At 38.9% G+C, this 27977-nt stretch overlaps 1 protein-coding gene across 1 annotated transcript in view; it reads left to right on the top strand.

Moving 5' to 3' along the window:
* The window catches only part of ICE1 (interactor of little elongation complex ELL subunit 1), a 58748-nt gene that overhangs the window by 11847 nt on the left and 18924 nt on the right, over positions 1-27977 (top strand). Inside the window, exons 2-13 of the mRNA XM_023625870.2 lie at positions 1545-1603; positions 2201-2235; positions 4536-4554; positions 5331-5442; positions 7392-7468; positions 8449-8486; positions 10448-10530; positions 10747-10786; positions 10869-10925; positions 16073-16159; positions 19352-19761; positions 22179-26984. Coding sequence (XP_023481638.2) covers positions 1545-1603; positions 2201-2235; positions 4536-4554; positions 5331-5442; positions 7392-7468; positions 8449-8486; positions 10448-10530; positions 10747-10786; positions 10869-10925; positions 16073-16159; positions 19352-19761; positions 22179-26984 — 5823 coding nt within the window. The remainder of the gene's footprint in view (positions 1-1544; positions 1604-2200; positions 2236-4535; positions 4555-5330; positions 5443-7391; positions 7469-8448; positions 8487-10447; positions 10531-10746; positions 10787-10868; positions 10926-16072; positions 16160-19351; positions 19762-22178; positions 26985-27977) is intronic.

The following is a 27977-nucleotide window of genomic DNA, read 5'->3' as shown; positions in this document are numbered from 1 at the left end:
TTATATATATATATATTTTGTGTGTGTGTGTGTGTGAGGAAGATTGGCCCCGAGCTAACATCTGTTGCCAGTCTTCCTCTTTTTGCTTGAGGAAGATTGTCACTGAGCTAACATTTATGCCAATCTTCCTCTATTTTATGTGGGACGCTGCCACAGTGTGGCCTAAGGAGTGGAACTAAGTCCAACCCCAGGATGTGAACCTGCAAACCCCTGGCTGCTGAAGTGGAGTGTGTGAACTTAACCACTATGCTACCGGGCTAGCCCCTTAAGGGGCTATTAATAAAAGAAAAACTATGAATAGCCAGAAGAGATGGGAAAAATTTCTCAATTTCAGTTATAAAGGAATATAAATGAGAAAGAAATATGGCTGAGATTATCAGAGCTCACAGACTATCACTAATGTAGAGAGCCTGTTTGAACTTTATCCTAAGGAAAAATAGAAGTGTCTCGTGGAGGAATGGGCAAAGACGTTCATTTCCTGCTGAAGCAAAGACTGAAAAGACCTAAGTGTTCTTCAGTGAAGAATCAGTTGAACTGAATGCATCCAAATGTATTTTACATGTGCATTAACGATTCTGAAAGGCTGTATACAGAAAGCAAGAGTGGTTTTTGACAGGTGGTGGGCTTACAAGAGAACCTATACTATTTACTTTATATATTTGAATGTGTACAATTTTTATTTTAATATGTTACATGTGTGACTGCAAAGAAAATGCACGTTACCATAAAGGAAAATATTACTGTAATTTTCCGATTCATTTAGGTTATCTAGAAAAAGACATTTTTAGGATAATCAGTGAAAATTGAGCTCAGTCTAGATGATATTATTGAATTATTGTTTTGGGTGTGAAAAGGCTATTGTGATTATGCTTAAAAATAAGTTCTTATTTTTGAAGTATTTAACAATGAAAAAAGGAGACATTAAAGAAGTCACTTAAAAGAAAAAAAAAATTGCTTGTTTTTAAATCTTAGGAACATTGTAAACAGTGTAACTAATGTTGTTTTCCCTGTCAAGATGATGGCAATAATTTAGAGCCAGATTTGTAGTTGGTCCTTAAAGTGTAATGTAGATCCTTATAAAATGAACTTTTCACTTAATCTCCACCTCATTTTAATATTCCTATTTGTCCTTCCCGTGATATTTTTAGTTTTTGCTATTTTTTATAATTTATGTGTCTTGTTGGATTGTCTTAAATCGTTTCAGAAACAGTTTGGAGTACAGTGTAGACTGATGATTAACAGTAATCAGTGAACTAAAATAGTGACTTTTTATTGAGCTCTCACTGTGACTGAGCGCACTCAGTCAAAGCATCTTTACAGATACCTTGCTATTAAAGAGGCAGCATCATTCAGGTAAAGACAGACATGCAGAGAGAGTGAACACGGGCTCACAGAGTAATCTGTGTGTTTATACACAGTCTAAATAATAGATGTATACGTTTCTGTCTTCATGTAATATATTAAACAATGTGTTTATAATAAGTTACAGAAAAAATAGTTTATATATTATAAAAATAAACTGACTGTAGGTTTTTTTCTTTCAGAATTTAAATGAATATGTTGAAGCATTAATTACCTTGAAGCAAAAAATTATTAATACAGAGTGAGTATGTGTTCGTGTATTTGGGCTGAATTTTGTAAACCTGACAAACAGTTGGAGCAGGTTGTGGTGTAGACCACTCGGGCTGAAAGGAGAATTTGAGTTTCTCATCTGGGGCCAACATGGTGTTGATTATAATGAAACTTATGAGCCCTGTCTGCAACAAGAACCTTTTGTTATTGGTCCACAGGCCTTTGCAACAGGGCTCATGGGTTTGGAAGTGATTTTTATTAAACTGGGATTTTTTAAAAGCTGTTCTATCTTCAAAGCCTTCTTAGCTTTCGGGCTGGACCTCAAATACAGTATTTCATAGCCATGGTGTGAGATTTGATTTTTTTTTTTAAATTCTGTAAAAGTCACTTGACATTATAGGCTAAGATATTACTTAAATCAAAGGAATTTTTAGATTGAAAGCTCATATATCAGCACAGTGCTTTGAGAAATTTAAGGTATATGTGTATGTGGTTATATATATATCAAGGCATAAATTTGTTGCAGGAAACCTAGGAAGAAAGGGTGCCCTGCTTATTTTGAAACATGATTTTAACATTGTATATTTTCTAGATTTAAAAAATAACCTACTTCTTTTCTTTGTTGCAGTAATTTGTTAACAGAATATCAGAAGAAATGTGATGATATCCTTTTACTGGCTTTTTCCTTTGAATTTTTGAATTTACTTATTTATAATTTCTTAAAGAGATGTAATAATTTATTTTCATAGTTATCCTCTGGAAGGCAATATTTACAGGCTCCACTAGGGAGTGCTTCTAACAAGCATAGTAAACTGCTCGTCTTTACTCTTAATACTCGTTTAAGTTCTAAAATAAGGAGGCTAGCAGTTTTTATTTTGTTTTTGTTACCAATTTTGATTCTTTTAAGGTCTCAGAACCTTTTAGTGAGTAGGTCTTTTGTATTTGTACTGAGGACGTGATTTATGTTTTTTAGATTTAGGGGTAATTTGAAGCTGAACATACCATCAAAATGTTATTTTGGGATTTCTGGAAAAGGCACTCTAGGAATATTCAGAATGTTGGGAAATTGACTTTTGTTAATTATTTTCGTGATTTGTGGAGAATTAATGTATAGTAATACATTAATGTATTAATATAGAGTAATTTTCTATTCACAAGATAGTTCTTGGGCTGATAGTCGTGATTTGTTCAGTAACCATTTAGAATGCCTGTAGTTAGTTGACCTCTGGTTAAATATTTTCTTGGCAGGGTGAAAATCCTGTGTATGATTGATCCTTCTGCATCGTGTGGTGCTAATACTTACCTGAATTAAATCTCTCCTGTAAAAATATAAATTTCTCCTGTAAAAATAAACACACATATACTTCCAGGGATTCACCAAAGTGCGGCTTCAGTGTCACTATTGGGATAGATTCTGCTGTTTGACTTTGTTAGTAACTTGAGGCCTGCTTCCATATTATTTCTAGCATTCCTGAACATAACACCTGATCACTGATTCTTTGTTTGTGTTGGTACCATCATGTCTAATTTGTGTGATTATAGTAATAAAATCAAGGCATAGCACTTAGACTTATTTTTAGTATCTCAATTTTTAAATTAAAAAATATACGAAATTGGAAATCTCTGTGCTTAATTATTGAAAGTGTCAATCTGTTTACCTATAAATGTATATTACTGCAAGAGTGATATCTTTGATTATGAACGTTGGACAAAAATAGTTACTACAACTACTTTTACTTAGTTAAATAGGAAATAGGCAATTCCAGTATTAGAAGAGCATTATATCCTTTTTTGGAAGAAATGGCATAACTTTTTGAGGTAATTACAGCTGTAATCTAGCAGGGCAAGTATTGATTTACTTTTCTAAAATTTGACTACAAACTTTTAAATAAAAATTATTAAAATTTATTAAAAATCGATAAAACTTTTAAATTATTCTTGAATTCTTATTCTGTGATACGGTAATCAGCTTCAGCCTCAGCTATAGGTAAATATTGATTTTAAAAAAAAACAGATTTGCATTTGTCCAAAATATGTATTTGTTGTACATCAAGTATGCGGCAGTTTGCCCTACAGCCTGAGGTGCCAATGTTACAGGTTTAATGTGGCTTTCTTATAAAACTTGATTCCTTATTCTTTTTGTAATTCTGACTGTTTTGTTGTTTATTAGTTCCTCTTACTAGGGGGCAGAGAGTATGTTTTATTTCATCAGATATTTTTTGAACGTTTCTTTCTTGCAAAGACTTCAGTAATTTAGAATAAATAAAATATGCTCGTTAATCTTGAGAAGCTTACAGTCTAATAGAAGAGGATATCGATGTGTTGTTACAAACAAACATTTGGTATATTGTGATATGAGGAAGAATTTATAGGAAGTGAAAGTTAAAGGAATTATGTTTTGCTATTCTAGACCATTTTACTGGCCCCATGGGATAGGAAATGAAGTTATCAAATTGTGTAAATTGTGAAAGTGAGGGCTTGTCTAGATTTTGTGTCTACCCTGTATGTCTTTTCTCATTGCTCATTCAATACAGTTATATATGGTTTGAGTAAGTACGTAACTCTGGCTTGCTGGAATTGTGCTCTCACTGTTTGAGGAATGAAAGACAGGTTGTTTGGGGAATCTGATATATACTGGATTCAAGGTATTTTCCACTAGTTGCATATTACTTTGTCTTCATTCTTGAAATTTAATATTAGACAACTGTATGTTTAACCAAATACCTTTTTTAATTTAGAGAAGCAGATATTTGACTTTTGATACATGTTATGGTAAATAGGAATAACTCAGTAAAAAGCTTTATCACTATGTTATAGATGGAACTTTGAATATTGTTTTCTAGAAATGATGATCCTGCCTATATGTACATAACACAGTTTGTTCAGATAGTTTTAAAATGAGTTTTATTTTCAGACAAGTATTAGTAGATAAAATTATCAGAGTTTTCTTTAACAAGTTTTACAGCTGCAGTTTGCAAGAAGGTAAGCTAACTGTTTTCATAGTTGGTTTGGGGTAGACATTATCACTCAATTTTTAAACAGATTCAAACAAAATGCCACATAGGACTGATCCATTATTATAGAATGTTGCTTTGGTACTCATAATAAAGAACAAGTCACATGTTCCTTACTATTAAATTGTTCAAATGAATGTCTTACTAAGGTCCTAAGTTATGAGCTGGCATTTGACTTGACTGTTCAATAACTTTTACTGACCATGTTGCCATTGAAATGAAGTTTATTGCTATCAAATTATTGTTGTCTACATGAATTGGACTATTTAATGTGGTTGTTTATCTTGTAAGTCTTAAATAAGTTAAAATAGACATACTTAAAAATTTAGTAAGGTTTCATACTCTAATTACATATATCACTTAGAAAAAGGCAAAACATGGTTATAAACTCAATCATAAAATTGCCTGTCATTTAATTTGAATAAATGGAGATGAGTTCAAGATTGGAAGAGCCAAATGATTTGGCATATTGTCCTTTAACGTATTCTCCAGCAGATTGAGAATGTATTGTACTTATTTCTCAACTGGCTTTTTAATGTAGTTTTATTAGAAATAGATTAAATGCCAAAGAAGTAAAAAGCAACATGAAGATTATGTTGGTATAAATAGAGGGAATGTATTTAAAAAGAGAGATTCTTTTATTTTTTGTTTGAGTTAGGAATAAAATGGAAAATCACCAGATGTATTTAATAATTCATTATAAATAGTTTTTTATAATAATGTTAGTGCATTGTCCATTTTTAGAGAGAACAGCACTCTGCATCATCAAGTGGAACAGATGCTTCAAAAAATTTCTCCTCTGCAGAAATGTCAGGAAGAACTGGGATCTTTAAAAGCAGAATTAGAAGAGAAAAAGGTAACTGAAGTAACTTTCCCACAAAGGTTTATCTTTAATTAAGATCTGCTTATTTACTAAAATTGGGATAACGGGACTTTTTTTTGTCTTAACAAAGGAAATAAATGCTGATCAAGACTCTCTAAGTGCATCACTGTTCTTAGTGGAAATTGAAGTAGTTGATTAATGGCTTGGTCCTTGGAGTAATTATTAACTCTGTAATACTGTGCCAGTTGCTCATGCTTTTTGAGAGGTTCAGTAGAGAAACCTAGCTGTGAATTTTTATGGCTCTATGTGTTCTGCATTGATTGCCTTTTTACATTTTTCCTGTTTTAAACATAAAATAACATGCAGAAATTCAGACTTAAAAACAAGGAAATCATGTTCTTTGTTTCAAAATTGAGTTGCAGGGATTGGCCCTGTGGCATAGTGGTTAAATTTCACACAGCCCGCTTCAGTGGCCTGGGGTCCACAGGTACAGATCTTGGGTGCAGAACTGTACTGCTCATCAAGCCATGCTGTGGTGATGACCCACATACAAAAAAAATAGAGGAAAGATTGCCACAGGTGTTAACTCAGGGCTGATCTTACTCAAGCAAAAGAAGAAGATTGGCAACAGATGTTAGCTCAGGGCTCATTTCACTACCAAAAAGAAGAAAAAAAAATCAAGTTTCAGTAGGGCCAGCCCCAGTGATCTAGTGGTGAAGTTTGGTGTGCTTCACTTCGGTGGCCCAGGTTTGGGTCCCACTCGTGGACCTACACCACTCATCTGTTGGTGGCCATGCTGTGATGGCGACTCACATACAAAAAGAGAAAGATTGGCAGCAGATGTTAGCTCAGGGTGAATCTTCATCAGCAAAAAAAAAAAAAAATGTTGTAGTACAACAGTTTGTTTACAATACTATAAACTTGCTTTTCTATATAAATTTTGTTTTGCTTTTTAAAGAAATCTTGGAAGATAATTCATGGCTTTTACAGTTAAAAAAAAAAAAAAAGAAATTAAAGCCAGTAAAGTTAACTGGTTGCATGTAGCAAGTCGTAGCCAACCTGGAATGATTCTTGGCTTCTTGACCTGTTCTTTCAGCTCTTTTCATGATAGTTTTTGTGCCTGTCAGTCTGCAAAGTATGCCATTTTAGTAGTGCCATGCATGTGTCTGAAGTCTTACATACTTTAACAGTGATAGATTTTCCACTTTGTGTGGAAAGTCTGTTATATATTTAACTGCACAGTGAAAGTTAAACAGAAACAACTACGACATTGCGTTTTGTCTGACTCTGATCATAGAATAGTCTCGTCAGCTGCTTCTGAGAGGAAACATGAACATTGCAGTCAGACCTGGATTATAAGCCCTAAGTAGTCACTCGTTCACTGTGACTTTGGAAGAATGAGTCAGCTTGTGGCTCCTCAGACCCCTTGTGTATGAAAAGGGTCATAAAGCCTGTCTCTCAGAGCTGTGGTGATTAAAGAATTATATAAACACATTGTGCTCTGATGCAACGCTCAGTAACAGTTTCTTTTCCATTCCACGGTGGCCGTCAGGGTGTGTATATTGATTGTTATTAACGCATTTTTCTCAGTGATTGTTCCGTATAGTGATCTGTTTTATATTTTTGCTCAGTAGTAACTATAGCTTATATTTATTAAGCTCTGAAACTGCTTTAGGTTTTGTTGAAGTTTGAGACCAAAATGTTAGCTTTTCAATATTATAAAGATTTGGAGTTAGTTACCTTAAAATTAGTGTATTTTAAATTTTATGGCTTTGTTTGATTATGCTGTTAATCGTGTTACATTTACTGTTAAGGTTGTGGTTATATCCACCGGAATGTTCAGTGAATTGTACTTTTGTTTCTTGCCTAATATATTTATTCATTTGGTTAGTTTCATACTGTTAAGTGATAATTTAGTTTATCAGAATCAAACCACTGATGACAAATGACTTTCAAATTGGTAATATATACTTCTTTTTTAGAGTTCTCTAAAGTTATATCAAGATACTCATCAGGAATATGCTCGTGTAAAAGAAGAATGCTTGAAAACTGATGCTCAGTAAGTAGTGTTAAAATTCCTATGGAAATAGGATTTTCATCTTTGGAAATAGCTAATCCTTAAATGAGTAGTGTTTCTTTTTTCTCTGTCTTTGTGTTTGTTGGCCTAAATGAACTGTGTGATGTTGAACTAGTTGGTCTCAGCCTTGGTTTCCACATCTGTAAAATGGAAATTGTAGCTACCTTGCAGGATTATAAGGAGGACTGAGTAAGCCATTCTATGTTAAAGGGCTACACAGAGAAGGAACTCCGTAAAATTTTTTACGTCCATTATATTTGCATACATGTATATCTGTGTATAAGAAAACATAATTATCAACTCCTTTCTTTGTAGTGGTACTTTCACAGGTATCACAGAATGGCTATCCTTGTTACCATGAATATAAAGGGCTGTTCAGAAGCATCCAGTTGATTATTTTGAAGTTGAATACTATGTTCACGTTATTCACAAAACTTGTGAGCTACACATACGGTAGTTTAATGTGGATGTGAGATAGCAGTAATTCAGAGACTCTTTCTCAGAGAGTTACCTACCTTCTCTGACACAGAAATCCATCTTAAAACATGTGAAGTTCTCCTGCCACTGCCTCCGGTAAAGTGATGTTGTGAAACCTCCTGCCATACGTGCTCCTAAAAGGGACATTCCCTAATTTGACCCTAGACTGACTCTAGGAAACTTATCTGGACATGGATGAGGCCACTGCGGTTTCGGAGAACTCCCAGACATGGCGTGGCAGAAAAATACAGTTTTCTGTAATCCATTTTAGAGTGATTACACACTTAATGGTATACTGTTCTTGCTTAGGTTCACTCTGCCTTCAGAGCAGTCGCTGGTAATGCCAGTGGTTGATGGGGGATGCTTGTGACCAACATTTTCTTTGTTAGATAAGCCTCAGCAATTAAAAAAGATATGTACCAGACGTTATATATATATATAGGTTTTTTTTTTTACTATTTTAATTTATAAAATTGTATTACTAGGAAGAAGAAACTAGAAGCCAAGGTGAAGAAGCTGGAAGGTAATTGACGCTGTTGTTTCTAGTTAGTAGAAGTCGCTGGTCATGCAGACATTGGTAACTACACAAAGCTGTAGTCCTTGATCAAGTAGTTGAGTTGGTGTGCTTTTTGAGGATGGATCCCTGGGTGACTGCATCAAGGGCAGCGTTAGGAAAAAGTTTGAATATTACACTCTTTTCAGCTAGCAGATAGTAATATGGAAATGGAATGTGTTAAATCCTTGAAATCTTGTTGCACTCAAAATAATAGCAGCCCATAATTTTACTGTAAAAAGCAGCAATCACTAAAAAGGATTTAATTTTGAAAGTTGAATCTCATGGGGCTTTCTCATTTTTTCCTAATGAAAGAAGTGGTTAGTAGAAAAGATTACTACTTTTATCATCAAGAAACTTGGGTATTTGAATAGTCAGAACATACCTGTGGAGAGATTTCCATGAAATTCCTTACACTGGGGGTTGTCGACTTTGTCCCTGATCTCCCCTCTCGCCACTTTTCAGTTAGCGGCTCTCATCTCCATGAGGTAGCGGGGTGCAGAGGGGGCATGGGAGGATCTGGTATGGCCTCACGTGGCAGCTGGTAACCCTTTCGGGAACTCAACTCAAGATCTGTTCTGTTTTTTACACCTTCTTTGGGTGGTTGGGACGTGGAAATAATGTCAAGTAGAGATAAGAGGGGCTCTGCCAGACCCAGGCCTGGCGCGTGGTCCTCCCTCCGTGCCTTGCCTCTGTGGGTTGCAGCAGTCCTCTGCCTGCCCTGGCTCACTGCCCCAGCTCTTGCTCTTTCGTCCTGCTGAGAGTGCTCTGCCCCAGAGAATGGCTTGTTTTTCACCTGCAGTATGAAGTGAGACTTTAGATTTAATCTGATCAGGGCATGTAGAATAGAAGTTGCTGGAAATACTTCCAGTCATTAATTTACCTACATCAAGTCCAGTTTTTTAGACTTAAACTCTGTAAATATTTTGATAACAGTTTTCCTCTGATTTTGTTGTTGCCCAAAATTGACAGTATGACAGTAAGTACAGTGCCACTGTGTTCTTTCTAAGTATTGCCTTCTCATGCTAGTGTGTGGAGATAAGTGTCTATTGAAGGAAATGTTTTTAAAGAGATCTGAAATGCCTGTGTGACTGTATGCAGCTTTTAGAACAGACTTCCTTTGAAGCAAAAGTGTAGCCTTTATTTTCCATGTTACACAAATATTTTTCTGTAGTAAGTTTTGTGGCATGATAATTGGGCAAAAAAATACTCAAGCTTGTTAGAGGAATCAGCAAAGGATTGTTACTATGGTATTTTGTGAAATGTTAGTTTTCATCGCAATTGTGTGTGAACATACGCAGGGAAAGTCAATGCTGCTCAGATTCTTAATAGTATGTTTGAACCATTTAGTGCTTCAGAAGCAAAAACCGGAATGTAGAATTTGCTGAAGATCCAGAGAAGAGCTATAAAAATACCTTGAAAGTAGATCTGTATTAAAGATATTGGCAGTTAGGACTATGAACTTGTTAAAGGGAATTCCAGGACAGAGTCACAATGTAGTGGACATTGAGAATATTGTCCCTTGCCCCAAATAAAGAGAATGGTATTAACTATATTCTGAGCTAAAGCCACAGTTCTAAATCTCTAGAACTTAAATGTTCCTGGTTGTTGAAGAACAGAGGGGACCGTGGCCTCTCCTTCTTTAAAGGTTGTGTGTGTTAGATTCTCATCTGAGTAGAGGGTTTGGGTTGTCTTGTGCTGGGATTGGAAAGGATTTTTAGGTTTATAAATAATAGTTACAACAGAAAGTTTTCCTGCATTTGTCCCTGACTGATATATTACTGAAGGAACAGTAACTTTTTTACAAACTTTGTTTCCAAGTTTTAAGAAATGAATTAGATGCTCAATAGATTAGATTTTGAGTATTTCATCAGTGGTAGTTGTAAAGTTGGTAAATTACTTTTGTCTCTTACTTCATTGCACTCTTAAAGAGGCTGCCGTCAAGCAAACTCAGGACTTCAAGCAACTGAGGAATGAAAAGAAAATACTTGAAAAGGAGTTTAAGAAGACACAGGTAATAGACCACAGCTGTGCACACACGTGTTAAGTTCCTAGCTTCACGGCTCCTTAGTGTCCTCTGTCAGTGTCGTGTATCCTAATCACGGAGAGTTGGGCTGAGGCCACCCTGTGACAGCAGAAGCGGTGCCCGTTAGGGCGCCCTCCCACGTGAGGTCTCCAGTGGCTGTGCTCCATATCTGTTACAAACACTGGTGGTGTTTTGTTTTCACAGGAAAGGCTTGATGAATTTTCTAAACAGAAAAATGAAAAGGGTGAGTATTCAGTTAATACTTAAAAATTCTGTTTTGACATGCAATATTCTTTTTTAACTGTTTTTTTCCCCCATGTTTTTAGAATTGAGACACATCGGAACACAAATTTCAAGTGATTCTTACGGAAGCATAGATAAAAGTGAGTATATTAGAAATTTTGCTTTAGTTTCTATGCGTTATGTTTAGTGGTTTGGGAGGTTGCTGGTTGCTCTCACCTATAATTGTGGAAGTTCCAGGGCTCAGTGGATGTTTCCTGTTAGAAGCAGCCATCTCCTGTTTCCTGTCTTCATTAGATCTGTGTGTATGATCACTTGCGGTCTGATAAAACAATACAGTGAATGAAAGTCAAAAAGTGGGATTGTTTTGGGAAAGGAAAAACTAATTAGAGATATAATTTCTACACTTTTCGGTAAATAAGTATAGTTTTCTCATTAGGTTACGATTCATTAAGTTATAAGTTTCTTAGATGCCAAATATATAAACGTCGTTAAAGTCAGGCAGGCACACTGTGGAGTCAAAGCCCTATGGTGTATTTTTGGAAGATAGGAGAATTTAGGGAAGGCCAAAAGTTAGACGGAAAAGTCAAGTGGTTGTCATGAAACCAGGGGCTCACACGTGTCTAGGTGCACATCTTATCACTGAGTGTGTCATTGTAAATGACTTCTCTTCTTTGTGTTTACTTTTCCTTCTTTGTGTTTTCGTTCTCCATTTTTGAAAAGGAGATTATGAATTTCTCTTCTGCCTGTCTTGTACTTTTTTGGTAATGATAAATTTAAAATGATGTTTTCTTGTCACTAACTTGTTATTTTTACTCCAAATCTAAATTAATAAAACCTCTTAAATTGTTTTCTTGAAGTATATAGTGTCTCTTCAGAAGTTTCCTTTTAGCTTTTTTTCTTCCCTAAATTCTTTTTTGGGGGGGGGTGAGGAAGATTGGCCATGAGTTAACATCTGTGCCAATCTTTGTCTATTTTATGTGGGATGCTGCCACAGCATGGCTTGATGAGCTGTGCTAGGTCCACAGAGCACAAGATCATCTTTTTCTTGGCTTAAGGCTTCAACATTTCACACCTTTCAGTTGCCTGGGCACTGGTTTGCTGTTTATAATGATCACTAATACATAATTCCATGTGCTTTTGACTCTGTTCTTCCTATTCTTAGGTGTGGAAGGTGAGGCTTTGAGAATAGATATTGCTGAGAGGAGTAGAGGATTGACAACACTTGCTTTCTCAATGCCCAGGCAACTGTTGAATTTAATCATCTTCCCTTCTGGACTGACAGACTTGTTTTAGGATTTGGCTAATCTCGGGCCTTACTCTTTAACATAGAACCCTCCCGCCCCTCTCCTTAGTTGCTGTCTATCCCAGCATTCTGTTTTATTTTCTCCAAAGAACTTGTTACTATCTCAAGTAGAATTAGTATTTTTTTAATCATTGTGAGGGCAAGGATATTGTCTGTTGTACATTTCACTTTTTCCAAATAAATGAAGACTTCAGGAATCTGCTGATGAAGCAAAAGATTGCATATAGGGGGATGGATAAAGGAATTCCAAGCAAATGCTAATTTGAAAGCAGTAATACAAGGCAAAAAATAATTCAGGCCTCGAAATGAATTTACATGGATTAAAAGGGAATATCTAGATTGATTAAAGTTAGAGTTCACCAAGAAGATACTGCCATCATGGACCTAAGAGCGTGAAACTATGTTGAATAAAACACTTGGAAATTCTGGGGGGAATAACCAAATGTGTTTTCATGGGAGACTTTAATTAATATGTTTCTCAGAAATAAAAGAGAGTAAAGGCAGACAAAATAGGGGGTAGAATTAGAATCATAATCAAAAGCTATCTGGTAACTGAACACATAAACACAAGCAAGCTCCTCTTGGGTAACAGAATAAAAACTGAAATACTAAACTGTCTTGGAAATAACAGTAGGGCAGTATTTATTAAAATCTTTGAGATATTGCCAATATGATATTCAAAGGAATGATTTGTGGTCTTAAGTGATTATTTTAGAAAGCAAGAATTACAGAAAGTGAAGCAAGAATTACAGAAGAATGGATGACTAAGAAGGTAAGAAAATGTAACAGAAACCTAAAGAAAATAAAAGGAAGCAATTAATGAAGATGAAAACATAAGTTAATGAACTAGGAAACAAAGCAATTGGTTTGGGACTATTAAAACTAACAGCTGGATCTTTGCAGTGCTGGTGAAACCAACAGCTCTTTGGCAAGTATGATCAAAAAAGCAAGAAACAAAAACAATAGCACCAAGACCGAGAAAGCTATAAAACTGCGGTTGGAGAATTTCTTAATTCACAAATTTATATTTAAATTTGATCATGTTCATGAAATGGACCATTTTCTGGGAAAACATACTCAAATTGACTCAGGATAGTTGTTGCAAACGTGAACAGAAAAATAGCCCAGAAGAAATTTTAAAAAATAGTTAAAAAATCTAAGACCATAAAAGATCCAGGGGCCTTACAGGTGAGCTCTATAAATCCTTCAATAAAATCTAATGTCTTTATTATTATTTTGTTTGTTTTAGAACTTAGAAAAATATGGTGCTTTCTGTCTCATTCTCTTAGACTAGCATAACACTGTACCAAAACCAGTTAATAACAACATGCACACACAGCCTCCAGACTCAGAACTGTCACTAGGAAATATAGGTGCAAAAATACTGAATGAAATTTTAAGAACTCAAATCTAGTAATTTAGAATATAGACTAATTATGACTTAAGAATTTATCTCAGGAATACTGCAACAACTAGTTAAGAGAAAAATGATATGATCATCTCAATTTAATACCCGTTCCTCATAAAAAAATATTTCATGAGGTAATGATAGAAAAGAAGTCTCAAACTTGAGCATGGTGAATCATTAAGAGCATCGTTATTACTGTCAGAAAGAAGGCAATCGTGTTCTTTGTTCCCTTCATTCTGTATATACTGGAGGCCATAAGCAGTGCAGCAGAGCAGACACAAAAGAATACAAACTGTAAATACTAATAAGGAAGAGTCAGAATTGTCATAATGTCGAACGATATGACCATGTAGAAAATTGAAAAGTCTTAGCTGGAGAACAGAAGTCTAGGAGCTTGGGAAAATGGTCATATATACAGTGAACACACACGATGTCCCCTCATTAACCTATTAGAACAGGGACGGAATAAGAACAGCCCATTCATTCTCAAATGGCAACTGACCCTTCAGATATCTAGGAAAAGACCTAAACGCAGGGTGTCATGCCTCTGAGGAAAACAATAAACGCTGAGAGCGTTAAAGAAGACCTGAACACACAAACGAACATTGTATTCCTGGATCAAAAGGCTCAAAATATGAAGATGTGAATTTTCCCCAAATGTATTTATAATTATACAGTTTCACTCAAAATCCCATTGAGATTTTATACGGGAAAGGACAAGCAGATGGTGAAGACTTATCAGGAAGAATAGATGTTCAGAATAATAAAATTTTTGACAGGAAAAACCTGAGCAAGACTCATGCCTGCACAGATAGTGAAACATGATTGTAAAACTGTTGTGATTAAAGAAGCATGGTTTTCTTGTGGAGACTGACAAATCAATGGAGTAGAAAAGTCCAGAAATACTCATAGATGCCTTAGATTTTGATAAAGGAAGCATTTTAAAGGATTGGGGGAAGGTGTGCAGTTCAGCTTAATGAGAGTTTCTCTTCTCAAGTTATGAAGCCACAGTGATGATATTTTTCTGCTTTGCTGGAAATGGATAGTTTTTTTTGGTCACATTAGAAGTAATGAACAAGTGCTGAATTAGAATAGGCATAGCTCTGGTTTAATAGTCTTCGTAAGAATAGAAAAGTAACTTTCTTTCTTTTTTTTTAAGGTTCCTTGCTTGCTGCTTGGGGTATACGTAATAAGCAGGGATCCTGGTCAGGTCATTTAAGCAAAGGGGATTACAGTATTTGGAAGCAGGCTTTTGGGTAGGTTAAATCACAATGTAGACAAGCTACTTGGTCACAGAATTTTGAACCAAAAGTAGATGTGCTTTCACGTGGTGACAGGCGGATTTGGCTCAGAAGAGGTTGAAATGTCCCACTTTTCAAACTTACCTGTTACTTTGCCCCCGTTTGTCCTGGTCCCCTTTCTATGGACTTCATCTTTTTGGTGTGATGCTGTTTGCCAGCTGAAATAGAGCAGACCTGTTTCAAAATTTGTGATTCTTTGGAAATATTTTTGTTTAAAAGGTTCATCTTTTTAGTCTCTCTAGAACTGGATTACAGATTTCAGTGTTTTCAGTAAATGCTTTGTGTTAATTTAAGAACTTTGAGGTGGCCTGAAATTGCCTAATACTTAATGCTTATTTTTACTTGAATTTTAATTAGTGTGGGTTGTCTTTTTATGCATATTTGATCACAACCTATTCATACTTAGAGTTTTATGAATATTTTTTGCTTTGGAAGTTTTTGTGTACTTACTAATATTAAACTCACTTTAAAACCATAGTACAATATTCTCAATGTTAATGAATTTCATTAGGCCTGTCTTAGTTACAACTACGCTTGGCCTTTTAGCTGTGGTTCTTCACCGTTTTAGGAATCCAGACCCCTTTGAAAATTTATAAAAATTCCGAAGCTTTCACTTTCCTTATAAAAGCATTATAAAAGCATTCTCTCTGTGTGTCTGCTTGTGTGTGTGATTCTCTTCCCCTATCCATATGTTTACACACATACATTTTTATCTCCCGCTTCATTTCCCCTTAAGATCATTCATGGATTTTCTACGATCCCTGAAGCCCCAGGGTAATTACAATGTGGTCAGCTAATGGCTTTTCTGGTGACCTCCTGTAACTGGGGGGTACCTCTCTACCGTTCTTTGTGGAATATGTAGAGCCAACATCTCGTATGTGGGTCGTTATATCTGTGCTTCCTTCCCCCATTTCCTATCACTCTCTGTAGAGGATGTATAGACCAAAGATTGGTTTGCTTCCTGCATCCATAAAGGTGATTAAGGCCTTTTAACAACAAGCAGATTTGGTCTTTTGGTTCCCATTCCACCCTTCCTTCATCCCATCCCCCCTTCAAAAAAACCCAAGCCTTTATTCGGCCTTCAGTGTTTAGCTAAAGCATTGCAGACTTTCCCCTCAGTGCTAACTGAATTTGCATAATGGTTGAATTTGGGGAAGATGTTTAAATCACCTAGTTTTCTAACTCCCTAATAAATCCTAATTTCACAGGGGTATGTTTTGGCCTTATATAGATTGAGCCAATGGCATGACTTTTGCACTTTACTCTTTTTCACAGGAAAAGTAAAACTACTTCTGAAGGAACTCTGGCTCTGTATAAACACAACACACAAACTACCTGGTGAAGGCAGCAGATGTGTCCCAGGTGAGAGAGAAGCTTCCAGAAGTACATTTCATGCATGAAAGTAGAAATGTTTATTTACTTTTTAATATCTTCTGAATCTCACATTAAACAAGTAAAATAAACCAGAATGGGTACTTTTGATTACACAAAACTCCTTTTCCTTCAGTGTGACTAGTAATTTCAGTAAATGCATTTGGCTTTTAGTTTTTTTCTTTTTTTTTTTGAGGAAGATTAGCCCTGAGCTAACTACTGCCAGTCCTCCTCTTTTTGCTGAGGAAGACTGGCCTTGAGCTAACATCCATGCCCATCTTCCTCTACTTTATATGTGGGATGCCTACCACAGCATGGTGTGCCAAGCCGTGCCATATCCGCACCCGGGATCCAAACCAGTGAACTCCGGGCCGCCAAGAAGTGGAACGTGTGCACTTAACCGCTGCCCACTGGGCCAGCCCCTGGCTTTTAATTTCTTAGTAGCAGCTTTCATTAGGGAATATTCATAGAAATTGGAAGGACACATAGTGGAAGCACATGTGGCAGGTATTTGCAGAAGACTGAGGAAGCATGGTTTTTTCTAAATCATTCTATGAGTCACATCAGTCCACCAGCGGTTTAGCTTAATTCATTTCTCATATAACTTACCAGTTCTTTGGTTGAACTTTTAGTATACAATCAAGTGTACATTCATAGTCTCCTTTAGGATACTCATACTGTCAGATAAAAATTATCTTCTTTCATCCCAACTGTCATGTCATATTACTATTGTACAGCACAATTAGTTAATGCGTTTTCAGAGGTTGGACTTCCTCTGTGGTCTCTCTTGATTTGTGATAAAAAGTCACCTGGGTGTTCCACCACATTCTCAGTTATACTCCATTCAGTATTTAAGAATTGGGAGCAGATACTAGTCATTTCAGAGTGGATGGGGAGAAAATAGCTGTCTTGCATTGGATTAAAGTGCTTCTTACTTAACTTTTAAAAAATGTTGCTAGGTTCTTATGATTAGCTGCTGTGATTGATAGATCATTGAGAATCTAACTCTATAGAAATGTGTACCTAGTTTTTCCTCTTGGGCTTCTGAAGACAAAGTTCCCTCAGGAAAATGTCAACACAAATTACTAGTTCTTATTTATGTTAGATTCAGAACTTGTGAGGTATACTGAGGCATATTTGATGGGATTCTTTTAAATAGATTTTCCATCCACTTCACTTTCTGGATAATGGCGGTGATAATATAATGAGATGGTACCTGCATCTCCTCCATTAGTCTTCAGTTTAGAATGTATCTGTTCATGCGTTCAGGCAGAAGCAGCCTGCATTCTTTTCATGCTTCAGTATCAGTCAATAGTCTTGTTTTATTATAAGCACTTGATTTCATGTTGTTAAAGATGTTATTTTTTAAAAGGGCTGTCCTTCATTTAATAATATGGTTTATTTAAAAACAAACTGTTTTGAAGGATAAGGCTGTTATTTAATGTTAACTTTTTCAAGTATAAGGGAAAACATGGCATCTTTGGAATCTTTTACCGTAAAACATATATTTCTTAACTTTTTGTTTTCATATGAAGAAGTTACAAAAATAGTGCAGAGAACTCCCTTAGACCCCTCATCTAGATTCCCCTACATTTAATATTTTCTGTCACCAATAATCAAAACCTGAACACTTGGTACAGTACTATTAACTAAATTAACCTGTGTGAATTTCACCAGTTTTCCCACTAACGTCGTTTTTCCCTTCCACTCTCCCATATTGCATTTAGCAGTCATTCTTTCTTTAATCCCCCCCAGTCTGACAGTTATCTGTCTTTCCTTGTCTCATGTCTTTGACACTTTTGGAGAGTATGAATCATTTTGTAGAAAGCCCATTGGCTTACCTGATGTCTCGTATTAGAGTGAGGCTGTGTATTTTTTGGCAAGAATTCCACGGTGGTGATGTTGCGCTCTGCTCAGGGTGTTGTACCAGGGGAGAGGGGATGTGGATATGCATTATCACGGGGATGGTAACCTTGATCGCTTGTTTAAGATGGTGTTTGCCAGGGTTCCCCATTGTGAAGTTACTGTTTTTTCCTTATTAATTATCTTGAGGGAGATACTTAGATACTATGTGAATATTCTCTTTCCAACTGTAGCCCACTGATTTTAGCATCCATGAATGGATCTTGTCTGCTACTATTACTACTTTGTCTAATAGTGATTTTTGTATTTCCCCCATTCTTTATACATTTATCAGTTGGATTTCCTCTGTAAGGAAGAGCTATCCCTTCTTTACCATCTGTTTATTCATTCCATTATTTATTTCTGTCAGCGTAGTCTCATAGATAATTTATTTTATTTTATACATTATAGTTGAGTGCTGTCATTATTTTATTGTTCAAACTGTTCCAGATTTGTTTATTGGGACCATCTTCTGGTTGGCTCCTGGGCCCTTTAGGTGGATCCTATCCTGTTTTGAGTACTTATTTACTTTTTCACACAGCAAGATGTTTTAGGCTCAATTTGTGTTTTCCCCTGCCCAGCCCTGTAATCCACCACTCCTCCAAGGAGCCCTGAGTCCTCTGTAAAACATTTTTATGGCTTTCAAATATGACAAATGGTTATTTCTAATTATTTCCCAGGACACACGTCTTTACTGATAATTTGCACCACTGTAGTTCACCAAAATCAGAATCAAGACCCAAAAAGCACTACCTTTTTATGCATTGTAATATAAAGTATTTATATGATCTAGTCAAGTCCTTTAATTAGAGCATTGTAGAAATATGGTCATGAGGTAGGTTTTATATTGGTTGGGTTTAATCACTTTTCAGACAGAGAAAATGGTGTTGCCTATCTTCCTATATGTACACAGCTGTTTCTTCCAAATACTGCTGGTTGTCTGGAAAGATTCACTGAGCGAACGAGTGAGTCATCAAGGCATTACCACTGCTCTGAATGCCTTTCCACCTGTGCGTCCTGCTGCTGATGGGTGGGAGGGGCATCTCATCCAGCCATTTGCCTGTTTTCTCGTCTTGCTTGTTGTGAGGGAAGCATGCTTACATGAAATACGTTCAGGTCTTCTAGGATAATCTTTAGGAAGAGATTGGTTGCCTTTTAAAAAATGTTTCTACTTGAACTTAATATTGCAAGCATTTTGAACCATTAGAATAAGTTGGTCTTTAAAAAATTTTTTTGGTATGGTATAGTAAATATTTGATATTTACTTTTTTCCCCCCACAGAAAAACCTGCCAAAGAAAACCTGACGTCTGGAGAGTCCAGGGAAGATGACGTGCCCCCTCCAGTAGGAGGCAGTCCTCTCAGGGCCTCAGCAGTGCAGACCTGTCTGGCAGAACTGTCCATGGAGATAGAGGGTGACTTCTCTGCATGTAAAAATGTGGGAAAAGAGAGACCTGGTGGAGCAGTTGACCATAATGACCGTGTTTTTACTGAGGACCAGAATCCTGAGGTTTTAATGCAGAGGAACGAAGACGACAGTACTGACTTTTCTGATCATGATCATTTTTTTGATGAAGATCTTCAAGCTGCAGTTGATTTCTTCAAACTTCCCCCGCCTCTTTTGTCTCCAGTACCATCACCCCCTCTGGTGTCCTTACCACACCTGGGCACTTTACCTTCTTCACTCGCACCTGTGAGTATACACTTTGGATTTGAATTACCAAGTGGGCATATTGTCCATCCTAATACATTAGCCAGACTCAAAGAACACTTGTGGTACTCAGACCAGATTTTATTAGGGGATAACGTGAGAATTTGACAAGACGTGCCAGTGCCCTTTGGATCAACATATATAGTATGACTTTTTTCACTTTGTATTATGGTTGCATTTTTGTTTGTCTTTATCCACAACCAAATTGTTGGTCTCTGGTGGGAGGACTGTGCCTGGCACATAACAGATACGGAATGAATTTATTGAATACATAGTTGTAGGAATGGAGTTTTCCAGAGATGGAGAAATCCCTGTATATAGTGTGCATGCCCATTAACCTGTGTTGTTGAACTCCCCACTTTTACTTGATGAATTCATCTTTTTGTGTGTTTGCAGAATGGTTTATTATAATTTTAATTTCTTAGGACGTTAGTCTTGCTGAAGCAAATTTGTATACTTTTTGGCTTAAGGAGCAGATAACTTACTCCTTTGAGTCTCTTCCTTCATTCAGGAAACATCATGCACATGTTGTGTTCTAGACACGGTGCTAGGCACCAGGAATGCAAAGGTGACACAGGCGATGGTTGCTGCTTGGTTGGGTCTTTCTGTGTGTTGGCGGGACCATAAGGGTGCAGACAATGACACAGCTGTGGTAGAGCACTTCAGTGCTGGGAAGTATACCCTACAGAAAGGATCTAGAGGGGAGCTGGTCCTGAGTGGAGGCCAGGCAGAGGGGGAGGGTGGGAAATGCTCTGGGAAGATAGGATCCCAGCTGAGTGTTAAAGAGGAAGGGAGGTGTTTCAGGTGGAGAAGCTCTTTATACAGAGGTACAGAACTGAGGGTGCACTTGATGCTGGGGGACATTCATGCGGAACAGGTCCACAAGCACCCTGTGTATCCTAAGGACTTTCCGTTTTATCCTGAAGGCAGTAGGAAATCCTTGCTGGATCCAAAGATGTGGACCTAAGGGTAGATTTTCATCTGAAAGTTTCAGTTCAGTCACAGTATGAATGGGTGGGGAGTGAGGATAGTCAGGAAAGACGTAAAACCATAGACAGGGAAATTATCAGTAGTTTCCTTAGTTCTTGACAGCTGAACCCTGAAGTAGCATTGGGTTAAAGAGGTGGGGAATGGTTTGAACAATATTATGAGGTCAAATGAGCAGCATTTGGTGAGATTTTCCATGTGGTTGTTAGGGGAGGTGAAGGAGTCAAGTATGTTGGAAAATAACAAACATAAGAAGAAACTCTAGTTGGGTGGGAAGATAATATGTAAAATGTCAGATATGAGGTGTGCATGGAATTTCTAAGTGGATATATGCAATATGTATCTTAGATCCGCGGGCATGGTACTTGGAGGAGGGCTGTGGAGGGACACACATGTTTAGGGCGCATCAGCATTTGGGTGCAGCAGAAGCCCTGGGACTGTGTGTTGCCATTGAGTAAGAGTGTCAGAAAAGGATAGTGTCCTAGACGGAATCCTGGGGAACTATCAAATCCGTACGTGACTAAGTAGGAGAGGAAGAGGAAAGGAGGTTGAAAATAAGTGTCATGACAGTGGAGGAAAGCCAGGAGTTGATGGTACTCTAGGATTCAAGGGGGGAAAGAACTTTTTTAGTAGGAGCAAGTTTATGTCACCAGTCCGCCATTTCCCTTACACAACAGGGAGGCAAGGCAGTTGATGAGTTAGCTCGCCTGGTGCGTCACGTGATAGAGGCAGTTAGCACAAGACAGGAGTGGGCTGGTTGGGGGTCACAGGGGTTCTGGAGCAAAGAGGGAGAACAGGGACTGTGTGGGAGGGAGTGTTGTCCGTGCATAAGCTGTTGAAGGGGAGGAACAAGTTGGTTGATAACATTGTCCAAGACGCAGCAGGAAGTGTGAGGAAATGTGTGGCAAGAGATGTCTACAAGACGTCAGCAGGAGGGATGGCTAGGCTTGGTGCATAGAGCGGGCTGCCCAGGCTTGAGTCAGACACATGTGGAGGAGTGACTTGGAGACAGGGAAAAGAGGGTTGTGCAGCCAGAGCCAGAACCCTTTTTTAGCAGAAGATACGGAAGTAAGAGTTGGGAAGTAGGAATGTTTAGAAGTAGGAGAACAGACTTAACCCTAGACCGTGTGTGGAGGAGAACCCTGAAGAATCTCTGCTGTGGGAGAAGCAGTGTGCTGAGAGAACTCTGGGGAGACATGGGCTTGTCTAAGGGAAGGGTGATGCAGTGTTGTCCCCGAGATTGAGACTCACCCATTAGTGGAGATTCCAGAGAGGAAAGTAGCCTTTTCTCAGATGTGTTTTAAAATATTCTTCGGAAGCATGTATTTTTTTTTAATGCATTTAATTGATAGTTATGTTTAGTTGGTTGAATTATTTAATTAACTAACTAGTAAAACTCATTTATTTTCAAGGAAACCTACTTTGGAGAATATACAGATTCCAGTGATAATGACTCGGCCCAGCATAGAAATTCTGAGTCTATTTCAGAAGATGAAACACCTGAATCACAGGATTGTTTTGGATCGTCCAGAAAAAATAAAGGAAGTGGTACATGGGAGGAAACACTCAAATCACATGAAGCCACCCAAGTTCTAAGTACATTTGAAGTAAATGAAGTGACAAATGTTGGGTTTGGGACATTTAGAGCACCACTGAGAGAACCTTCAACCACATACTCCTCAGCTTGTGAGAAGCACTGGACAGTGTCATCTGATTTCATGAGCAATGGACAAAGAGGCAGTTTAGATGAGGCAAAAAGACAGAGAGAGGTTAGGGAGGTGGATAAGTCAGTGCAAACCGAGGACACACTTCACAAACCCGTCGGAAGTGAGAGTGTTGACAGCTTGTCCAGCATCCTGGCCCAAGAGAAGGAAGTGGCCCCCGGGACGTCACATGTGTGTTATTCTCCCTTCGGCAAGAGGCCATTAAATGAACTCATGGAATCTGAAGGAAAAACCCTATTATCCAAAAGGATAGGATCGCCCAAATCAGGCTTTACTAAGTGGACACTAACTAATGAAGTCACTTCTGAGTCAGATCGTATATCAGTTTCTGACCATTTTCAGGGAATATCTGGAGAATTGGAAAAGGAAAGAAAAGATATTCAAGGGTTCGTTTTAGGAGAATCACCTGAATCAGAAGAAGATGCAGGTGATGCAATGGATGGACCAGGGCTTGATGTTGAAGCCGCATCATCTTCCTGTTCTACCTCGGGAGCATCGTCTGTCTGCAGTAATCCCCAGTCTTCCTCTGGGTTAGAGTATGGTAATGATACACGTGTTCCTACTAAAGTTATCCCAGCTGAACTGCATCATTCAGAACAAAGATTACAGGCTAAAACTTTACACAGGTTATATCTGCAGTCTGAGCCGCCAGAGTGTTCTGTAGGAGAAAATGATCTGGAGACCACCTCTCATGCCTTGAGCCCTATGTTGAGAGCATCGCATTTTAATGATCAGAGTAGCAGTGCAGTAGAATGTACTAAAGTTGTGAAAGGCATGACCAAAGTCTGTTCACTTCCTCAGTCAATATTTATGAAAGCTACGAAAGATGGGCAATGTGAAAGTCAAGATCCAAGAGTTGAGCTCACACTAAATCAGTCAGATTTCACATCATTAGTGGAGTCTCGGTCTGACTTGATCAAGAATGGTTTTGGTTTTGTTAAAAGCACGTCATGGCACCATAGTGATCTGTTAAGGAGAAGTGGTGAAGAAAGGCTGAGAGCTAAATCAGAACATGAACAAAAGACCAACTATCAGCTACAAAAGACGATGCTGTCCTTAGAAAATGGAGGATCAGCCTCCACGCCTGATCTTACTGAAGGAAGTAACAATCCTGTGGGACTCAAGGCTGCTCCGTCGTTGTTGCCTAACCAGGTATCAGTTATCACCAAGCAGACCAGACCTGAAACGGCACCAAGTGCTGTATCGGGACACTTGAGACCACATAGGACTGAGCCTACCTTAGCTACAGAAAATGTGGGTAATACAACAGGTTACGGGTCATCTGTAGGAAGACGGGTTGGGGAAGGAGAGGATACAACATGGAAAACCAAGGAGGCAGCTGCTGCGAAAAGGACTTCACCACAAGTTTCCACCTCTTGGAGAAAATTAGATTTTGGTTCTCCAAGTGGTTCTTCACCAGTAGAAAATTCTCGTCGTTCCGCAAATAGTAAATTGTCTTTCTCTTGTGAAAACATCCCAGTCCAAAACCAAAAAGTTGTGACGGAAACTGCAGTGCAGGAAGAGGTGCAGAAGCAGAATCCCTGTCTTCATGCCGCAAATCCGGACTTGTCTGGGGTGGATGGGGAGAAACAACTTCCAGGCATGGAAGTGCCAGCGTCAGGAGCTTTTCCTGTTGAGGAAATGCCCTGTGGAAACACAGTTGGGTATGATGGTGAGACCCTGGCCGTTTCAAAGGCCTCTCCTAGTGTACAGCAGAGCCCAAAGGAGACTCTGGAGCTGCCGTCTCCAGCGCCTGGCAGTGCTTCTCCTGAAGTTCTGGGCACGGCAAGTCCCGCTTTTTCATCAGCAATTGGCAGAAAAGAGGAAGAGCCACATGCTGTCCCCCAGAGTGGCCTTGCTGGTACTCTGTACTGTTACACAGGGATTCGGGAGGCGGGAGGCGGTGACACAGAGGTCGAGGAGAGTGAGGCTCCCAGCTGCAGTGAGGGCGAGAATGAGCCTGAAGCTGCGGTGGGGAGTGGGCAGCAAGGGGCTGTCAATGCCTCCAGAAAAGACAGCAGAGCTACAGGTGCTGCTGCCGCTGAGACCAGACCTTCCGCAGAGGTCGGGTATCTGACCTCAGCTCTGCAGGACTTTAACATCAGTACTTTTTCTGAGATAGACAGACTTTCGACATCAGAGGTGGTTATGTTTCTTGAAAGTTGTCAGTTAAGAGATTATAGTTCAGGGGACTCTGTTTCAGAATGTTCTAGCAAAGGAACCCTAAAGAAAGAAATGAACAAAGAATTAAAGCAAAGTGAGATATTAGGAGAAAAGTACAGAAAGCAGCTCTGTGAAGAAGAAACACTTGAAACCTCCGAAGAGTGGTTGGAGTCAGAGGAAGATGACACGGGTCAGCTCGCTCAGTGTTCTTTGGAAACGCTGTCTGAGGTGCTCACCAAGCTTGGACAGGAACTTCAGACCAATCATGAGGACTCTAATGGAGAAGATTCTGGAAATTTCCTGCTCTTAAGTGTCCGTGACAGCATGACAAGGGAACACCTAGAAGAACAAGTCCCACCTCAGGAAACAGCTGGCTCCTCCTCACCCCCTTCAGTTCCACCCCCACCAGCAGTCTGCCTGGACACCCAGGCCCCTTCTCCCTCCAGGGGCACATCCACTAATAAAAACACTCAGGGCAGAGCTGAGGGTAACTCGGATGTGAGCGGGCCGATGGACAGTGGGGAAGAGGACATGTCAGAACCGGTGGGGCCCTCACCCCCGTGCTCCGACTCAGGAGCAGGACAGACAGCCCAGCACAGCACTGGTGGTGAGGCGGGAACGACATTTCAGTGTCAGATAGCAACAGTGACCTCCGAAGTCATAAATGTGCTAATAAATAAAGATCAGAATCTAGTCATCGAGAAGGGGGACAACTGGACCATCATAAACGGGGTAGCTCTCATGCCAAATGTGGACCAGGTTATACTGTGTAATGCTCCAGGAGACATGCCTGCTTCCCCAGATCAGGGAGGGGAGGGAGCTGGTTGCCTCTCAGTTACATCTGTGAAGTCCCCAGAGACCGATCACACTGGCCCTCCATTTGAGGAAACCCAGTGTGGCGGTAACCTTTCATGTACCCAAGAGGATATTTCAAGCAGTGGTCAGAGTACCAACTTTGATAAAAGTCGTTTGCGGAATAGACCTGTTAAGCCTAGTGTGAGGATTAGTTCTCAAATATATGATCAAAACTTTGAGTCGCAGATTGTTGCATCTGATCACACATATTATAACTGGAAACTTGAGCCATTTGGCAAAAATAAGAGTCGATCAAAGGTTTCAAACAAGGATCAATCAAACAAACTAGTAAAGACTTTAGCATCAAGCCGAGCTGAAACAAATCAGAGTGAAGTTTCTCAGTCACTTTCAGGGGAAAGAGGTAATGCAAAAACTCAGAGAAACCAAACTCAGACCATTTTAGCCAATGCTGACACATCTACTCCTACAGATTGTTCTGCTGACACACTGAGTAAAATACGGCAGGAGGTGGGGCCTCCTCTGCCCCCCTTGCTCGCTCCTTTGATAGCTACGCCTCCAAGGACCTCACAAGCAGTTTCTCCTCTGATATCAAGTTCCAGTCCCTCCTCACCTACCTCTCCTGTTGGCCAGATTTCTCCACTGTGTGAAATCCCAGTGCCTCCTATGATGTCTCCTTTGCCAGAAGATCTGGGGCGCTCCTCTCTTCCATGCGCTTCTCCTTCCCTATCCACTGCACCAGCAGGTGAGAGGATATTGTCATCTCCTTTGCAGTTTTGTGCTGTGACCCCAAAGCATGCCCTTCCAGTGCCTGGCCGACTCCCCGCCTTTGCATCTGCCCATACTGCTGTAGCAGGGCCCCAGGAGAATTCCGTTAAAATTCTTGACACCATGTACCCAGAGTTATCTGCCAGGGCCCGCACCCTCAACATCCTCAAAGGGAATATTCAGCTCACTCGAGGTCTGCCTGCCGACTGTAAGAATGTACCAGGGCCTGTCAGCGCTATAACAGGATTCAAAGCAATCACGTCAACATCAACTGCATTTGTTAAAACAGGGAGCAACTCTGGTGGTGACTGTAACCAGGATAAGTCAAGAGATTTGGGGACTCAGCAGGATTCAAGCGGGAAAAGGACGTTGTCAATGCCTACCCTGAGAAGTGCTAAAAGATTGTGCCTGGACACCGGGTCCCCAGAACCAGAAACCGGGAGCGTGCCTACAGAAGGAATCAACAAGAACCTCCGAAGGAACCTCCCTCCCGCTGAAGTAGTAACAACACAGGAGGAGAGAAGTTCTCTTCCGACTGTAAATACAGTTTCACACTTGCCTCTAAACCCAAAAGAAACTGTGGAGTCCCATGATAAAGCCATCGCTGATGCACTGAAGAAGATTGCAGAGTCATCTTTTGATCTGTTACCTGTCATTCGTAGTCATGTGTATGTGGGAAATATCTCCAAAAAGCCTGTAATGAGAGATCAAGAGAAAGAAGTTGTGTATGAATTTAGCACAACAAGGAAGGTATGTGCCTGCTTTTCTCTGAGTCCACTAGCAATTGCATATCCTCAGGACAGGCTGTCTGTCAGCAGAAAGGTAGATGACCCTAACTGGAAATTTTATTTCAGAGATTGACAATTATCCATAGACACATTAAGGCCTGTACTTTATTTCTAGCCAGCACTTTATACAATTGAGATGTGATAAGACACTGGAGATTTGATCATTTGTATTCATCAAATAACTTAAAATTTTAAGGAAAAAAACATCTGTCAGGACGACAGTTGCGTATTTCCTATTGATTCTGGCATGTTTAAAGGCTCAGAGTGATTTGCTTCAAAGCATTAAATTATCGTCATGTAATAGAGCCTTTTCTGTGAATAGTATTATATGCAAATTTAAGTGTTTTGTGAGTCTTTCATGTGGGTTTCGCCTCTTCCTTGTTAATGTATGTTGCAAATCAAACGAGAACAGGTGCTTAGTTTCAAGACGGCGGGGGCGGGGTGGTGTAGGTGGGTGGGGGCCAAGTGGCGGGGTGTGCAGATTTACATACATGGTTTATTAAGGTTTTATGGGTTTATATTTTCTCAATGTCCATGTCGGTAAGTTTGTGTAGATGATTTCCAGTGCTCGATGGACTGTACTTTATTGTTTATCTGCACAGCCTTGAAGTCATGCTGGTATAAATATTTATTTTCTTAGATTGCTTACCTTCAGAAAGCATAATGAACAGTACGTATAACTTTGAAAAGATGTTTATTTTCACGTGAATGAATACATCAAATTATTTAATGCTCCTCTTCTTCAGCAAGAAAAATGTTACCCAGTATTTTAAGATCTGAACAGCATAAATGTGTGGAGAGTACATTGGAGTTCAGAAAAGGAGAAAGGGCGTGGAGTTAGAGTGGGTTTAATACACACCCACACCCAAAGATTATTGTAGCAAAACCAAGAAATTAGCATTTGTTGGCCTGGTGGTGGTGACAGTAGGCAACCAGGTGTGCTCAGGCTTGCCAT

Source organism: Equus caballus, chromosome 21 (assembly GCF_041296265.1).
Source record: "Equus caballus isolate H_3958 breed thoroughbred chromosome 21, TB-T2T, whole genome shotgun sequence".
NCBI classification, from domain to species: Eukaryota; Metazoa; Chordata; class Mammalia; order Perissodactyla; family Equidae; genus Equus; species Equus caballus.
This window is presented reverse-complemented; position numbering and strand designations above follow the sequence as displayed.